The sequence below is a fragment of the Mirounga leonina genome, unplaced genomic scaffold (assembly GCF_011800145.1).
Source record: "Mirounga leonina isolate KUSES-001 unplaced genomic scaffold, KU_Mleo_1.0 Mir_173, whole genome shotgun sequence".
Taxonomy (NCBI): Eukaryota; Metazoa; Chordata; class Mammalia; order Carnivora; family Phocidae; genus Mirounga; species Mirounga leonina.
Window position 1 is genome coordinate 90,077,200 of NW_023270447.1, and position 16,858 is coordinate 90,094,057.

A 16,858-nucleotide genomic window follows, 5' to 3' on the forward strand; every position below is an offset into this window, starting at 1 on the left:
GTCCCTCAGAGGGTGAGGGCTCGTCCACCATATGCTCAGCCCCAGAGAAGGCTATGAGGTCTTCTGGGAATGGAGGGGGGGCTCTGTCCATGGGCAGAGGGTCTGGGGCTTTATCCTCTGAGGCTCGTTCTGGGCGTGGATTAGGGCTAGAGTGTGGGGCATCCCCTGACCCCTTGCCCTCTGCTCCAGGCAGATAACCTCCCGTAGCCACCTGTCCATCCCCTTGTGTGCTGTGCTGGCCAGTCGGTCTGTCGTTGACCATGTGCTCAGCTGGCCTTCCCAATCTGGGGGACTGCCCCGCTGGGGGGACAGGGGATTCGGGGAGGTGGCAGGAGGGAGAGGGCCCCTCCCGACTGCAGCAGCCCGAGCCTCTTATATAATCGGAGCTGGGCATTGCCAGGGAGCAGGGGTGGCTCTGCCCAAGCAATCTCCCTGTGGCTCTGGGGGAGGTGGAGGCAGGGGTGGGGGTTGGCAGGTGTGGACGGACAGCTCCGTCACCACCTCCGGGCCCCGCCACTCCAGGATGACTCTGGGGGTCCCCGTGCATGTTTTCAACTGGTCTGAAAAATCCCTGCCCCTCCTGTGCGAGGGCTAAGAGGAACAGGACAGGACAGGGTTAGCTCAGCCTGGCTCCGCTCAAGACCTGGCCCGCATTAAACTCAGCTTTGGGCTGCCCCCGCCCCGCCACTCGGCCCTGTGTGCCATAGCCCGGGCCAAGGTCTGGCAGCTGTGACCCCCATGCCAGCCAGGATCACTGAGCTGGCCACCTCTGCAGCAGCTCCCGGTCCTGCCGGGAGTCCCTTTCCATACCTGTGTTTGCCCAGCAGGATGGGGAGGGGACTGGGACTTGGGCATGCCCTGCTGCCTAACCCCACGGACTCCTAGGGGGCTGTACAACACCCCCCCTTTAGGGGGCCTCGGGGCCTCTGGGTGCCCAGACAGTGGTGCCCCTGGTAGGGAGGTGGTACGAGGGGGAACCGGCCATGTAGGGCTCTGGGGTGTGGCCACCAGGTCACCAGCGCCCTCTAGCTGCACCCAGAGTGAGGCGATGGGAGCCACATGAGCCTGGGGACTCCAGGGGACAGGGGCCCCAGGCAGGGCATGAGGGGGACCTGTGTGGAGGACAGGAGGCCGGATGTTGGTGTGTGCACATGCGTGTCTGAGCACCTGCGGTGGGCATGTCTGCACTGAGCTGTTGTCCGGCTGACACGGTCAGCAACAGCCGTGTGTGTGGTGATGGGCTTCCTGCGCCAGGTGGGTGGGAGCTCTGTTTCTTTGAACTTGATTCAGCAGGGACGCCCTTCCCCCTTTCCCGATGAAAGTCTCCTGGGCGCCCTCCTCAGGGTCGCGGGGTGGCAGACCCGCTCAGGCGGAGATTCCCTGTTATGTGTTCCCCCAGCCCCTGCAGGGGTGGAACCCCCGTTGGCTCTTCTCTTTGCTCCCCTGGGCACAGGGAGCCCGCTCCTTGTTGGGGGCGGTGGCATGAAGCTCGAAGCCAGTTGCTTCTTCCAAGACAGTCCTGTTGCACACTCACACCTGTCCCGCTCCCCTTTGGTCTTGGCCTTTTAAATTCATGAAGGAGGGAGGGGAGCTCGGGACTCGTGGCCGCTTTTGGAAACCCACGTGTGGCGGATGCAGCATCTCTGTGGAATTTCACATCTTCCTGGGTGCCCAGCCGGAATGGGTTTGGCATCCTGCGTGTGTGACTGGGGGTGAGTGTACCGTGTGGGTGTGTGTGCGGTTCGGGCGGGAGAGGCCATGTGGTCTCTGATCCCCAGTAAGGGGGGAGCCTGGCGTCCTTGTTGGTCTCCCTCCAACCGCCCCCCTCTCCCCCCCGCCGTGTGGCTCCTTGTGGTCCTGGGTGATGTGACCCATGCGTCCCCATCCGCCTGCGTTCACAAGCCATCTCCCCACCACGCTCTGGGCCTCCGGAGGGCAGAAATGGGCTCCGACCCTTCCCTGGAGCCCTCCAGAGATGGCTTGGTGAATCAGTGCAGCTGCTTCCTCTCCGGGGGAGCCACGTCCATGAGGACTCTTCATTAGCTGTTCGCTTTGGCTCAGAACATTGTTTCCGAGCACCGTCCTGTCAGGGTGGGTGGTTATTGTCCCATTTTACAGCAAGGGGAGGAAAGGCCCAGGGAAGTGGGGGCCTGGGACACCACCCGCCTGAGCTGGGACTCCACTCACCGGGTCTGGGCTGGTGGCTCTGAGGGCTTGGGAGGAGGCCGGGGCCCTGTGTGCAGGGAAGGGGGTGTGGAGGAGGCAGGTGGAGGCCTGCGGGGCTGGCTGCCCCACTGGGAGCCTCCCTGAGGGAAGTGGCAGAGTCATCCCCTCCCACTTCTGCCTCCTCCAGAAGAAGAAGATGGGGGCCTTGGAGGCTTTGATGACTATTTCCCTGAGGAGCCCGTGGGCCTTCCCAAGAAGAAGAAATCCAAGAAGCTCAAGGAGAACCGGTCCAAAGGGAAGCGGAAGAAGAAAGAGGTGCGTGGGGGGGCCCTGCTGGGGTCGGGCCAGTGGGGGGAGGGGGGCCAGGGCCCCGAGGGGTCTTGGCTGCTCTGCTTGGGCCTGCGGGGAAAGGTCCCAGCTGCCCAGGGGGGTGTCCTGAGAGCCGGGTTCGAGTGCGAGACTCCAAAAGCGGCCTGTACAGACTTTGTGCGTCAGATCAGAAATGCCCTGTCCTCTTAAGCGGGACATTCTAGCGTCGTTTATCTTTATGCCACAGAGCATAGATAGTTCCGGGCAGGCAGAAGCCCGCGATGCAGACACAGACCTTCTGGTTGAGGCTTTGACGTGTCGTCCTCACCTCCCAAGACCTGAGGCTCTGTGGACATTGTGGGGGGACGTGGAGTCTAGGATCCTGGGGCCTTGTGCTGTACCCTGTGCCGAGGGCAGGAGCTCCCAGCACAGCCCCCACTCCAAGCGTTTCTCTCTGGCAACTGCTTTCACGGGCACTGGACCTGGATGGGACACCCAGTGCGCTCTAGTCCTTGGTCTCAGGCCTTCCGGCAGGCTCCACCCAGTTCCCAGATGCAGATGAAGGACCACCAGGGGTGCCCCAGGCAGGGCTGAATGCTCTCGCTCCTTCCTGGGCACACAGTGCAGCAGGACCCTCCCCTCCCCACCCTGCCCTGGCCAGGTAGGAGGCTAGAGGTGGGCTGTGTCTGTAGAGTGGTGTGGCTGGGGCTGGGGGGCATGGGTTCACGGCTGGGAGGTCATGGGTTCACGGCTGGGAGGGCCAGTGGTGTCCAAAGCCTGGGAGGGCTGGTGCTTGCCTCCCCTCTACCCAGTGCCAGGCTCACTCAGGTCCCACCCCTCCCTTCTTCCCCGGGGACCTACGTGACAATGTGTGTGTTTGTCTGGGCCCCTCTCTGTGTCTCCCTCTGCTGTTTTGGCCGGAGCTTGGCCTCTGCCTCAGCCACCCCTAGCTCCCTTACTCTCTCCCCTCCTCCTCTCCATTTCTCCTTCCCCTCCAGCCTCATTTCCAACCTCCACCTTCTTCCCTCCCCTCACTTGCTCACCCCCTCTCCTTCCTTCGGCTTCTCACTAGGGATGGAGGGCCGGGTGGATGGGAGGCTTGCAGATGACTGGGTGCTACCTGGCAGGCCCCCAAGGTGACCCTTAGGTCATTGCTGCCCCATCCCCTGTACTCCTGAGAGCCTGGCTTGGCCAGCTGTCAGATCTTAGAGGGTTTGGAGGGGGCTGTAGCCAGAGAGCAGCATCTTGGCCCCCAGCCCCCACCCGTCCGTCTGCGCCTACCTGGGTCCCCAGGTCATGGGGAGGGGGATTTCACCCTGTGCCCCCCATCATCTCCAACCAGGTGGCCCCAAGATAAGGCGGTGGGTGGTGGCAGAAGAGGGGCTGCGGGGGTTTTTTTTGGCGGGGTGGGGGTGGGGACAGGCAGCAAGTCGCGGATCATGATTTACATAAAACAACCGGGCTGTGGCCAGAACCTGAGCATATGTAGATGAAGCTCCTTGTCAGGCCCAGCGCAGGAGGGAGAAATGATTTCAACCTGTACGGCGCGGTTACCATAGCAACCAATTATTCAGTGCTAAATTATAACTGTTTATAACACTCGTGAATGGGAAGGCTCATATTTCATTCTTTCTTTTTCCCTCTCAATCTTGAAGGACCCCAAATTGAGAATGACCAACTCTCTGAATCCTCCCTTTTGAGTGTAAATGCCTCCTTTATCGGGAGATGCGGTGTGTGTTGAGCGCTGGGTGCAGAGGGAAGGGAGAGAGAGATGGGAGGCCCTGATAAAAGGTATCCGCAGAGCTGGGGAGGAGGAAGGGCGGGCAGGGACTGTCCACTTGGGGTCCCTGGGGCCTGCATTGGTGGCATGCTCTGGCCTCAGTGGGCCGGGGGTCAGGGCAGAGAGCCCTCCCTCTTACCCCCAGCTCTGCACACATGAAGCCTGGGCGTGGTGTTTGAGGCAGCAGATGGATTTGGTTAGGGACTCGGAGTCCACTAAGACTCTTTGACCACGAGATGCCTCCCCTGCAGTCACGCCTGGGGCGGCCACAGCCCAAAGGACAGCATCAAGGTCAAAGCCCCGACGTGTTCATAGCCTGTGGCGTGGCTTGGGGCTGAGGTTGGTTCAGGGCTTTATTAGGACGGTGTTGCTCTGTGTGTGTGTCTCCTTCCCTGAACGTGGCTTGGCCCCAGACCCCTTCTATAAGTTCCAAGATACTGAACCGGCTGATCTACCCCTGGTTCTCGGTCATTCTTTCCTTCTCGCCACTGGCTGGTGCTGCATCCCTCCAGGTCCTGCTCCTGGGTCACTCCTCTTCATGTCGTTTTTACAACCACTTGCTGCCCTTCCCCTTGCCCCTTGCTCTGCAAGGAAAGATTTTGGGGAGAGAAAAAAGGAGGCCCTGGTCTTGAAGGGTCCAAACAGCTGGATGCAGAGATACGGATACCGGCTTATGATGCCGGTGGGAAACCAATCTCCAAAGACCAGTCCTGCACCCCCACCCCATCCCGAACAGCCAGGAGGGCTTCGATGAGATCGGGTTGCAGGTGGGGGTGGGCCCAGGCAGTGTGAACTTCATTTGCTGGGGTGGGTGGAGAAGGCTCTGCTGGAGAGGATCAAGGAACAGGTGGTGAGTTGGGAGAAATGAGGATTCAGAGCTTTCTTTCTGACAAGGCTTTCCCTGATGCAGGCAGGCAGTGGAGGGAGAAGTCTCCCCTGTCCTTAGAATGAGGGGCTGCCACCCCTGCCATCTCCTAGGGGGCCACTGGAGCACCAGTGAGTGGTGGATGTGCCCCGTGGTATCTCTCACTCATTCCTTAAGGAGGGTCTTGGCCCCCCTGCTCTGCCATTAGCCCTGGAATGGACACTGGTCCAGCCCTCCGGCAGGCTCAGTTTGGGGCCTTTCTCCAGGCCTGGCGTCCATGTTACACACACAGACAGTGAAATCTGCTGGAGGTGCCCTCCTGTCCCTCCCTCCAACTCCCTCTGGGCCCTATTGCTGTGCCGGCTGCTTCTCACCTTTCCTGCGCTTGGGACACGGCAATGCCTACTTCCCGTCAGATGCCCAGGTCAGTCCTCCCTCAGGTGTTGCCCCACAACAGCCTCTTCCGTCAGCTGCAGGTTGCCCAGCTGCACTGTAGGTGACACCCAGCTGCGGGCACAGTCTCTGCTGTTGACTTAGCCTGGTCCTGATTTGCAGAAATGAGAAGGGTGAGGCTGGTGAGGTCCTTAAGTCTGTCGTCTGGCCTGCATCTTTGTCTTCCAAGCAGAGTTGGGGTCAGGGGTGCTTGGGTCTCTCCCATTTCAGAATGTATGCAGCCTCCTCTCACACCATCTCCTTTGTGCCTCTTGCCACCCTTTGTTGAATCCCCCATTTCACAGATGAGGAGGCTGAGGGCAGGCCCTAGTGACTTGCCTGGTTCCAGGCTGGCAAGGGACAGAGCTCCTAGGCCATTCTGTGTCCTGCAGACTCCCTAGGGAGCCCCAGGACCCACAGCCAGTCCACTCGAGTCTCAGCCGAGTGGGTATCGGGCATGGGTCGTCCTGCCTCATTCCCAGTTTGGTGTGCGGGGTCCACCCCAGGGCAGCTTGAGGGCCAGCCCCATGCCCCTCCCTCCGGCCGCCCACAGCCTCTGTCCGAGGTGCTGAAATTCATGGCCGCCTCCTTCTCCCATCCTTACCTTTGCTGGGGTGAGGGCTGGGGTAAAGCCTGCCTCTCAGGTCTCTTCAAGGGTGGTCTCTTGAAACTGGCCGAACGCTACACCCGCGGGGAAAACAGATGTCCCTGTCTGACCCCTGCCCCCCCAGAGGACTGTAGCAGAGCTGGGAGCTGTGGCCCCAGGGCTCTGCATTGGCATCTGCCCTGGAAGCAGGAGCCCTCGCTAGGCTGTCCTGCCCCAGGCAGGTTCCAGCGGCAGCCAGGACCAGCTTCGCCCCTGGGGCCCTGCAAAGCGAATCAGTATTCCGGGAAACACCCAGTTCCGGAAAGGCGCAGAGGCCCTGCTGTCTGCCAACGGCCAGCCAGCACACTGACTCAGCGGCTTAATGAGCATAAAAGGTTTGGGAGCAGAGAGCCCGGTGGGAGACAGTCGGGAAGTGCAGGGAGCCCGTGGGGGAGTCCTTTCCCAGCTGTATCTTGGGAAGAGCCTCTCTCCTGGGGAAAGACACTCAACTCTTTACAGTGTGCCTGGAAAGGGCAGAGATCCGGTGGGGCCCAAGAGCCTCCAGACAGACCCGCTGCCCTTGCTTCCCCCTTCCCTTCTCCCACCTGCTCTCCTCTTTCCCCTCCCCCATCCTGCCCCTTCCCTATGTCCTCTTCAGCGTTCTTCCCCCTGCCTCCCAGTGCTGTTTCCCAAGCTCATTTTCCACCTCTCCAGTTCTCTGTCATTTCCGTGCTTCTCTTAGCTCACCTTGAAAACAGTCAACAGCCAGCTCTAAAATGCCAAGCCCCGTGCTGGTAATTGGAGCCTCAGGGCCCAGCCTCTCCGCAGACCCAGGCCCGGAGGGGGCTGGGAAGGGCTCTGCCAGTCCACTTGCATCTGGAGAGGCGGAGAGTAAACAAACAGCTTCCTTGGAGGGGCAGTGTATTTGTGGTGGGGATGATCTGGCTGTGAACGCCCTTATCTCCATAGAAATGGGCCATTTGCTGCCTGTACAGACGGGAAACTAAATCAAGGAAGCCAAGCTTAAGAGCTGCCTAAATTACCTTGTCTCCTCTCGAGACGAAGTGGCGGGGTGGGGGTGGTGGAGAAGGTGGGCTTGGGCCGTAGAAGCTTCTGGAGGGCCCACAGACAGATGAAACTGGGACATGCAGTCTACAGTAATTACAGGTTTCCCTCGACAGGTGCGGCTCCATGGGGTGCACAGGTCTGCACAGAGGTCGGGCGCTGGCTCACACCCCTGGCGCTTTGCCCACCCGTTTGCCTGGGGTTTTCCCCTGCACTTTGTTTTTTGGCTCCAGACATCACGTCCTGCACAAATTCCCGGGTCCCAGCGCTCTCCCGTCACACTGGTTAAAATCCTCAAGTCCTTAGAAACCTAATTCTGATTCAAGCAGAGCCTGAGCCTCACCCCGGGGCTCTCTAGGCTGGCTGCACCGAACTGGAGGCCCAGCCATGGGGGACGGGACCCTTGCCCAGTGCTGGCTCGGGGCAGCCCCTCGGGCTGGGCTTGTGATGGGCTGTGAGCAGCCGAACGCTGAATGATCCGGAAAGCATGGGCTGACTGTCTGTGCCAGGGGGCCGTGGAGGGCAGTCCTGCCACCCAGGACTCGGTTTTCTTCGGGCCCCTGTTGCCCTGACCATCCTCCTTTCTCTTCCAGGGGAGCAATGATGAGCTGTCAGAAAATGAAGAGGATCTGGAAGAGAAGTCGGAGAGTGAGGGCAGTGACTACTCCCCTAATAAAAAGAAGAAGAAAAAGCTCAAGGACAAGAAGGAGAAAAAAGCCAAGCGAAAAAGGAAGGATGATGACGAGGATGATAATGACGACGGGTGTCTAAAGGTAAAACCCTGAGGCCCGGCGGAAGGGGCCTGGGCTCCAGCAGGATGCCCGGCATGGATGGGCCAAGGCTTCCAGTCGGTTCTCTGCTTTCTGACCCGGGATCCCCTGCGAGCAAAGGGCCAGAGCATCCTTCCCTCGCCCCGTGTGTGTGTGTGTGTGGCTGCCGGGGGCAGGTGGGCCTGTGGGCATGAGCGTGGATGCAAGTGTGCAAGGAACACCGTGCCCAAGTCCTGGAGACGCATTTGAAATAACGATGGATGACATTTAGGAGTTTGGGGGGCATGTGGAGTGGCCTCTTGCTGATGTATTTTCTGCTCCTCTCCTGGAGCGCACAGCTCTGTCTGAGGAGAGTGGTGTTCTGGCTCAAGTTTCGGGTCAGGAGCACTCTGGGAGAATAAACCAGCAAATGGAACCTCTGACAGCAAGAAGCGGCCAGACAACTCTGCTTCCGGCAGAAGGGGAACTTTGTTACTCCGCGTGTATTCTGAATTTCTGGCCGCTTGGCCATCCAAGAGGGTGTCCCATGAGCAAGAGTCAGGGCAGCTACGTGGAGGGGCCTGCAGCTCTCCCTGGGGGAAAGCGGCTTCTCTGTGCGTGTGTGGCATGATGTGAAGCAGGTCGAGGCCCCTGGGGTCTCAGAGCCACTGCAGGGCTCCTCGGGGAGGGGACGGGCCCTGGGCCCAGCTCTTGGGCAGCGGCAGATGTCAGTGAGTCGGCATGGCCCCCAAGCTCAGGTTGGGCTAGCGGTGGATTTAAAGATAAGGACTCCGTAAATATCGGTCCTGCTGGGTGAGGCAGAAATGGTGGCCGTCAGCGGCTGAAGTCAGGAAGCACCATGGTGTCCCGACACCCAGAGGGATTTCATTAGCCAGCACGTGTGTTGTGAGTCATCTGTGACTGATCATAGCTGAGGGCTGACAGCTTGCAGGATGGACTTGTGGGCACAATCCAGGGTTCTCCCACGGCACTGTTACCCCCTCAGGCTCACATTGCTCTGCTTCCTGCTGGGAGCAAGGTCCGAGGGGCCTCCAGGAATGGCTGCGTGTCGTGGGGGCAGTTGGGCCATGGGAGGGCGTCCCACAGTGGGGGCCCCGCTGACCAGTCGCAGAGAACGGGCGTCCGGAGAGCGCTGGGCAGGCAGGCCTGGTTTTCAGTTCCCGGGACCGAGGGAGGCTGTGTGCACCTCCCGGGTGGTCTTCTTTTGTGGGGGCAGACAGCCCAGCTCCAAGGGGCTTCAGCAGTGATGGGGTTTGCTGGATCGGTGGCCCGGGAGTTGAGAGGCCAGGGGGCTTCCAGCTTGGGGTGTCACCTAGGGCCTGTGTCTTCACATCCTTCACCCTGCCCGTGGGGGGTCAGCTCCCAGCTCAGGCCAGGCACCCTCGTGGCTGAGAATGGGTGTCACTGCAGCTCTGGGCTTCTTGGCCACCCACGGCGCCCTCCAGCAGCTGGGAAAGCAGGCCTGAGTCCTCGCACATTGTCCACATGGGAGACCCAGTGGCACCGGGCCAATGACTGCTCCTGGGTGTGGCAAGTGCTGATTGGCTGAATGGGTCAGTGGGTGGGGCTGGGGCAGGGCTGCCTGGAACCAGGGCCACCGAGGGCAGGAGCGGCCCTGTTCCAAGCACTTGTGCTAACTTGTTCCCTCCTGGGAGGCAGGTGCTGTTATCCCGTTCTACAGACGAGGAAACAGGCATAGGGGGGTGAAGTAGCTTGTCCACCTGTCGCTGCCCATGTAGGGTAGAGCTGGGATTAGAATCAGGGTCTGTCTGGCTCTAGAGGCCAAGCTCGTAGCCGCACCCCCACCCTCACCCACCTCAGCCGGCCCGGCTGTCTGGAGAGCTCGCTGTGTGCCCTTGGGGAGTCACACGCCTCCTCGGGCCTCAGTGCCCCATCTGGAAAGCGAGCAATAGCCAAGGGACCCTCTCACGTGTCTGCCTTCAGCTGGGCCCTTGTCCCATGCCCCCACCCTGGCCCTGGAAGCAGGGGAGCATCAGCCTGTCATTTCATGGGGTCCATGCGTGACTCTACCAGGGACATGTGGAGGCAGCCTCATTTCTCCCCAGCATGCCTCAGGCAGCCCTTCAGCCCTGCTGCCTCCCCAGGGACAGCTGCCCTTTAGGCTAGGCCTGCAGGCTGCTCTTCTGGCCTGGTGCCCAAATTCCCAGAACACATTCCTCCCAGAGAATGAGTTCTGTTACTGCTTCTGCCCTGGGTGTGCACAGAGCCTCCCCCCCAGAGCCCCTACACTAAACCCCCAGGCTTGGCCCTGCACCCCCTCATGAGCTGGTGCCTGAGCCATTCCCACTGATGAAGGGGGGGCGGGCTGGGAAGCGGAGGGTGGGTAGGAACTGCAGACACAGCCTCCCCACCCATTCTGAGACCTCCTGGGTGGGGGCTCTGGGGGTGGGGGTGCATGTCAGAAGGACTCTGCGCTGACCCCCACCTCTGGCCTGGGTGTCCCTAGGAGCCCAAGTCCTCGGGGCAGCTGATGGCCGAGTGGGGCCTGGATGACGTGGAGTACCTGTTCTCGGAGGCAGACTACCACACGCTGACCAACTACAAGGCCTTCAGCCAGTTCCTCAGGTGGGCCACACTGCCAGCCACCGTGGCCAGCGTCCATGGGAACTGCCAAGCTGGGGGACCCCAGGCTTCTGGGGTGCAGGGGGGCCATCAGGCTGACGCCAACCCTGGGCAGAACCCCTTTCATTTTTAACAGATGGTCCGGCCTTCTCTTGCTTGCCCCGAGCCCCGGGATGGTGGTCCTGGTCAATCCCCAGGGCCTTAAGCCCTCATGGCCTGTCTCAGCTCTGGAAGAAATGGGGCCGGACACCCAGTGGCCCACGGGAGGCTCTTCCCCCTGGTCCCTCAGGTGGTACAGGGTCTGGAAACCCAACTAGAAGATTGCCAACCACATAAATAGGGAATCAGGAGTGTTTGGGTGTGGACTGGAGTCTCAGGCTGTGTCCTCTCCCCTGCGCCCTGCCTCGCTTTCTGCTCAGTTTTCCCAGCCTGGAACATGGGAGCATGGGAGAAGAAGGGGGTGCCTGGGTCCTCGGGGGGGTCTCATCCCCTCCACGGCGGTGCTTTCACCCCACGCAGGCCGCTCATTGCCAAGAAGAACCCGAAGATCCCCATGTCCAAAATGATGACCGTTCTGGGAGCCAAGTGGCGGGAGTTCAGCGCCAACAACCCTTTCAAGGGGAGCTCAGCAGCAGCAGCTGCAGCGGCGGTGGCCGCGGCCGTGGAGACCGTCACCATCGCCCCTCCGCTGGCCGTCAGCCCCCAGCAGGCACCCCAGCCTGTACCTATCCGCAAGGCCAAGACCAAGGAGGGCAAGGGTAAGGCTGTGGGGGGTGGGCACCCAGCCCTGCTGGCAGAGTCGCAGCCCAGACCCTATAGCCTCGGGCAGCGGGGACAGGCTTTACCAAGGACCCAGTGCCTTGGTTGACCTTGGACCCCCTCGCCCTTTCTCAGCTGTATTGTGGCTTCGTAGCTTCTGTCCCGCTTCCCCTTTGGGGGCTGGGGTGAAACAGGAGACAGTGTGCTTGGAGCTTTGGGACTCTTGCACCTGGCCCCCTCCGACTTGGCATGCAGGGAGGGGCAGGGGAGGCCCATGCTGCTGGGAGTCAGGGGGCTCTTGAGTTTGAGCAGAAGGGTTCCAAGGTTAGCCCACTGACCCCTCTTGTCTGGGTACCCAGCCCTCGGGGTAATGGACGTGCATGAGTGTGGTGGTGGTCAGGGCCGGCTTCCCTGGGAGGAAGCACCTGACGAAATCGGATTCAGTGGTGGGTGTCTGGTGTCTGGGGGAGAATAGGGACAGCAGAGGCTCTCTGTGACTTCAAGTCCCCTGGGGAGGGACCTTGCCTAGGTGGAGGATTTCTGGCCCCATTGGGGTAGAGACATGCATCTCCCCAGGGTGCTCAAAGGTGGGGTTGCCAGCAGCTCAGCCTTTCTAGGTACTGATTGGATTCTGATGGGGGTCTTTGGGGGCTCTGGGGACCCATTGTTGCAGCCCCAAGGAGCTTTGGTTTCTGGAATGATGTACCCCTTTCCAGGTCTCTGCGGGGGCCCAGTGAGCAGAGTGACATGGGGTTTAGAGCCTACTCCTGCTCTCCTTCCTCGCCGTCCCCTGTCCTGGGCCTCCCCAGCCTGCCTTGCTTTCTCATTTCCTCTTGGGCTCTAGCCATTGAGCTATTGATTCCCTGAGCTGCCCATTCAGAGCCTGAAAAATTGAAATAGATTTTCCGTGGCGCCACAGAGGTTACAGCTGGGCTCCCAGCCCCATCTGTGTGTGATACGGCTGGAGGAGGGCCCGGGGCAAGGCCACGTGCCACCAGGGCCCCATCTTCCCTGCTCAGCCCGGTGGGAGAGGCTGCTGAGGGGTCATTTCTCCCCAGGTGGCTAATTGTCCTGTGGCTGTCTCCAAAAAAACAGCCTCAACCCTGCTGGCCACCTGGGAGCTGGTGTTTGTGGTGGGTGATGGGCACAGGTGGGGGGCAGTCTTGAGTGGTGCCAGCGTTGCCTGGGCCCGGGGATGACCTGGAGGCTGGCGGCTGGGGAAAGGCCTTCTTGCCCTCCAGGGCCCAGGTTTGGACCACAGAGGGGTGGGTGTGCCCTTGGTGGCCCTGCTGGCCACCGGGGCCCATGGCTTCATTGGGGACAGCTCTTTTCGGGGGAGTTGGGATAGGGCAGGGCTGTCCCCAAGATGGCTGGCAGTTCCGCCATTCATGGAACCAGGGCACTGGTGGCCGGAGCAGAGACGGAGTGGGGGCTACTTGCTGGCTCCCCCTTGCTTGCTGTGTCACTCTTACGCAAGGACTCACTGCTCAGCCTTCTCATCTGGAAAGGGGCGGTGGCAGAGCGACCCTTCCCTTGTGTAGTCCCTGGGGGGCTGACTGAAATCATGGCACTGGGCGAGCGAGCCGCGGCAGGTGTGGATTATCCACCGTCACTTTGCAGGGCCAGGAGTGAGGAAGAAGATCAAAGGGTCCAAGGATGCGAAGAAGAAGGGCAAGGGGAGAAAGGTAGCTGGGCTCAAGTTCCGCTTTGGAGGGATCAGCAACAAGAGGAAGAAAGGCTCCTCGGTGAGTGTGTGTGTGTGTGTGTGAGAAGGTGGACTGGAATGTGTGTGAGCATGAGTGTGTGTGAATAGGAGCATGTGTATTTGTGAACATGAGTGTGAGTGTGTAAATGTGAGTGGACTGGAATGTGTGTGAGCATGAGTGTGTGTGAATGGGAATGCATGTATCTGTGAGCATGAGTGTGTGAGTGTATAAATGTGTGAGTGTGTGATAGGGTGGACTGGGATATGTGAGTGTGAGAGACAGAGAGACCACATGTACTTGGCCATGTGCGTGGGTGTGTGAGCAGCCTTCAGATGCATTCTGCATGTGTGTGAACGTGTGTGTGCACGTGTGTGCCATGTGAAGGCAGGGTGACTGGAATGCAAGGCTGTTAGTCCACTCTCCTGAATCAGGACTCTGGGCAGGGAGCTCCCCTGTCTACCTTGCTGGACTGAGGGCTCAGTTCTGGCTCTGCTCCATCTGGGTAGCAGGTGGGAGAGTCAGCTGGCCCTTAAGAGTCCTGATGGGGCCTGCATGACCAGGTCTGCTGGGAGGCTGGGCCTCAGGAAGGTGGCATGTAGGCAGGATCAGGCTGGGCTGGAGCTCTGACCCTCCCTTGCCCTTCCAGGGCCAGCTCTGGCACCAGGTTCAGACTGACCCTAAGTCCCCATCTGAGCCTTTGGCCCTCCCTTCTCTATGGGGAGGGGAGCATTCATACCCTCCCCCATCCCCACAGGGCACCTGTTTCCCATACCTTGCCCCATCTCTGTAGAGGGGCAGAGTTGGAAGCCATTTCTTTGTCCCTTGGTAGAGGCAAATGACAGGATTTGAGTTTAGCTGCTCCAGAGGGGAGCACGGAGCAGCAGGTGTGACCCAGCTCAGCAAATATTTGTTGAGCACATTTTTGTGTGCTTGGCTCTCGGCTCAGCCACGGTGGGCCCTGCTCCGGAGGTGTTCACAGTCTGGAGGGTGTTTGGGAGATACACTGGGAGAGAGCTAATGACAGGCAGATGGGACAGACCAGACCTGGCACACAGGCTGTGCAACAGGTCCAGTTAAGGAGAAATCTGGGAAGGCTCCTTGGAGGAGGTGTTTAGGGCTTTTCCTTGAGGAGGTGTAGGAGTTTGGCAGGGTGGAGAGCAGGGCCGGGGGGAAAGGTATGGGAAATGTGGGTTGTGTCTGAGGGCTGGAGAGCAGGGCTTGGGGAAGGTGGTAGGACATCAGGCTAGACTGGTGGGTGGGACCTTTGGGGTTTCTAACCAGGTGGAGATGAGATGAACCACAGAGAACACCGTGCCTCTGGAGCCTCCATCATGCCCTGCCCTACCCCATCCTCTGCCCAAGCCAGTGAGGCCCTTGGGATGAGCCCCCAGGGCGGGCTCTAGACTCACCATTCCCCCCACCCCCCGCCCCGCCCGCAGAGTGAGGAAGATGAGCGGGAGGAGTCAGACTTCGACAGCGCCAGCATCCACAGCTCCTCCATGCGCTCTGAGGGCTCCACAGCCCTGGGGAAGAAGAGCAAGAGGCGGCGCAAGAAGAAGAGGAGTAGGACTTCCTGGGGTTCCATGGCTGTCCTGGTAGAAGGGGTGGGGTGCAGAGCCCCCCTTGGTTAGCAGGGGAGGCCATCCTCATGCCTCAGCCTCTCCTGGCCTCGGCCAGGAAGTTCACCTGTGTTTCCTCACCCCGTTGGTCTCTGTGGTCAGGGGAGGGGTCTTGTCCCAGTGAGGCTAAATTAGGGACTTTTGGTGTAGGCCCCCTGGGGGCGTTTGCACAGGAGAAGGAACTGCTTCTTAACCTCCTGCAAAATCCACCCTCTAACGCATTATCCCCTCCCTCCCAGCCCCCCACCCATCCTCCTCCCTCCCTCCCTTTTACTTCCAACCCTCTCTCCACCCCTTTACCCCCTCAGCCTTTCCTCAGACATTTATTCACCCCACCTGTCCATCCACCATCCATTCATCCAACACCTATTAAACACCTACCGGGGACCGGTCCAGCCTGGGGTGGAGATTGGTTGGGCATTGGGAGTGGGGGCCAGGTCCTCCACGACCGCCTCTGCCCTCTCCCCAGTTGACGATGGTGATGGCTACGAGACGGACCACCAGGACTACTGTGAGGTGTGCCAGCAGGGCGGGGAGATTATCCTGTGTGACACCTGCCCGCGGGCCTACCACCTCGTCTGCCTTGATCCAGAGCTGGAGAAGGCTCCCGAGGGCAAGTGGAGCTGTCCCCACTGTGTAAGCCCGTGGCAGAGGCTCGGGGGCGGGGGCGCGGCCGGTGCCTGGCTCCCGGATCGCGCAGCCAGTGGGGAGGTGTAGAATGGGAGAGGCGCGCGCGGGAGGGAGGGAGTCGCACCGTGCTGGAGGGGGCCCGGCCCGAGGTGCCTCCACCCGGATTCTCCCCTCCAGGAGAAGGAGGGGATCCAGTGGGAGCCAAAGGACGACGAGGACGACGAGGAGGAGGGCGGCTGCGAGGAGGAGGAGGACGACCACATGGAGTTCTGCCGCGTGTGCAAGGACGGGGGTGAACTGCTCTGCTGCGACGCGTGCCCCTCCTCCTACCACCTGCACTGCCTCAACCCGCCGCTGCCCGAGATCCCAAACGGTGAATGGCTCTGCCCGCGCTGTACTGTGAGTGTTACGCCCGCCCCGCGCCGCCCGCGCCGCCCGACCCCAGGCCCCTCTCCCGGCACCTCACTGCCCCGCCCACCGAGACCACGCCCCCAGCAGGCCTTGCCCACAAAGGCCTCGCTTCCGCCGGCCCGGGCCACGCCCACCCACAAGCCCCGCCCGCGCCTCTCCAGGCCACGCCCCGCCAGCGCAGCCCCGTCCACCAAAGGCTCTGCCTCTGTAGGGCTAAGCCCCGCCCACCCACAAAGCCCCGCCCACCGAGGGCCTGGTCCCTGCCGGCCCAGGCCCGATCCGCGACGTTCTGGGCCCCACCCCTTGCAGTGTCCACCGGAGTCCCCGCCCACCACAGTGCCCCCCCACCCCCGAGTCCCGCCTCCCCGCCTCACTAAGACCCTCTCTGCGTCTCGACCCCGTTGAGACCCAGACGCAGTTTTCCCTGAGCCGTAGTGAAGACATAGGTGGTGGTAACCCTACCACCCCCCTCACAGCCGCTGTGGGTTGGGGATCCCTTCACCGCTCTCCGAGTTGCCGAGTACTGGCCTTTGTCATTCCCATTTTTAGATGATAAAACGGGCTCAGGGAGTAAGGTGACTTGTCTCAAGCCGCACAGCAGAACTGCCCACTCAGACCCTCCCTGGACCTGCCTCCCGTCCCAGGGCTGGGGGCGGTGAGAGGGCAGGAGGCAGGGAGAGGAGAGCACCCCCCACCCCACCCCTGGTGGCTGTATGCATTAGAAGGCCCCCATGCTCCCAGTTGTCCCCCAGGCCCACCCCCAGTGCTGGATTTCCCGCCCTCTGGATCCTGGGCTGTGCTGTGGCCAGCCCCAGTCCCCGGTGTGCATCTGGGCTTCTGGCGTGTGTGCGTGTGCGTGCGTGTGCGTGCGTGTGCACACACCCATGTTGCCCATCTCCTGTGTGTGCAGCATGTGCGGGCTCCTGAGGACAGGGCAGTATTGTGGAGTCACGGTGGTGCTGACCTGGGGAGCAGGGCAGCTTGTTGGAGAGAGCCTTGGGACAGCCTGATGTCCCCAGAGCCTCAGGGTGGGGCGCTTTGGCTAAGCCTTGAACTTGGGGATCCTCCTCTGTCCACGGTGCCCCCCAGAGCCTCAGGGTGGGGCGCTTTGGCTAAGCCTTGAACTTGGAGATCCTCCTCTGTCCACGGTGCCCCCCAGAGCCTCAGGGTGGGGTGC

General features: G+C 61.1%; 1 protein-coding gene across 1 annotated transcript in view; it reads left to right on the top strand.

Moving 5' to 3' along the window:
• The window catches only part of CHD5 (chromodomain helicase DNA binding protein 5), a 54,631-nt gene that overhangs the window by 5,181 nt on the left and 32,592 nt on the right, over positions 1–16,858 (top strand). Inside the window, exons 2-9 of the mRNA XM_035020255.1 lie at positions 2,354–2,481; positions 7,797–7,976; positions 10,441–10,559; positions 11,076–11,314; positions 12,936–13,060; positions 14,461–14,584; positions 15,110–15,276; positions 15,448–15,669. Coding sequence (XP_034876146.1) covers positions 2,354–2,481; positions 7,797–7,976; positions 10,441–10,559; positions 11,076–11,314; positions 12,936–13,060; positions 14,461–14,584; positions 15,110–15,276; positions 15,448–15,669 — 1,304 coding nt within the window. The remainder of the gene's footprint in view (positions 1–2,353; positions 2,482–7,796; positions 7,977–10,440; positions 10,560–11,075; positions 11,315–12,935; positions 13,061–14,460; positions 14,585–15,109; positions 15,277–15,447; positions 15,670–16,858) is intronic.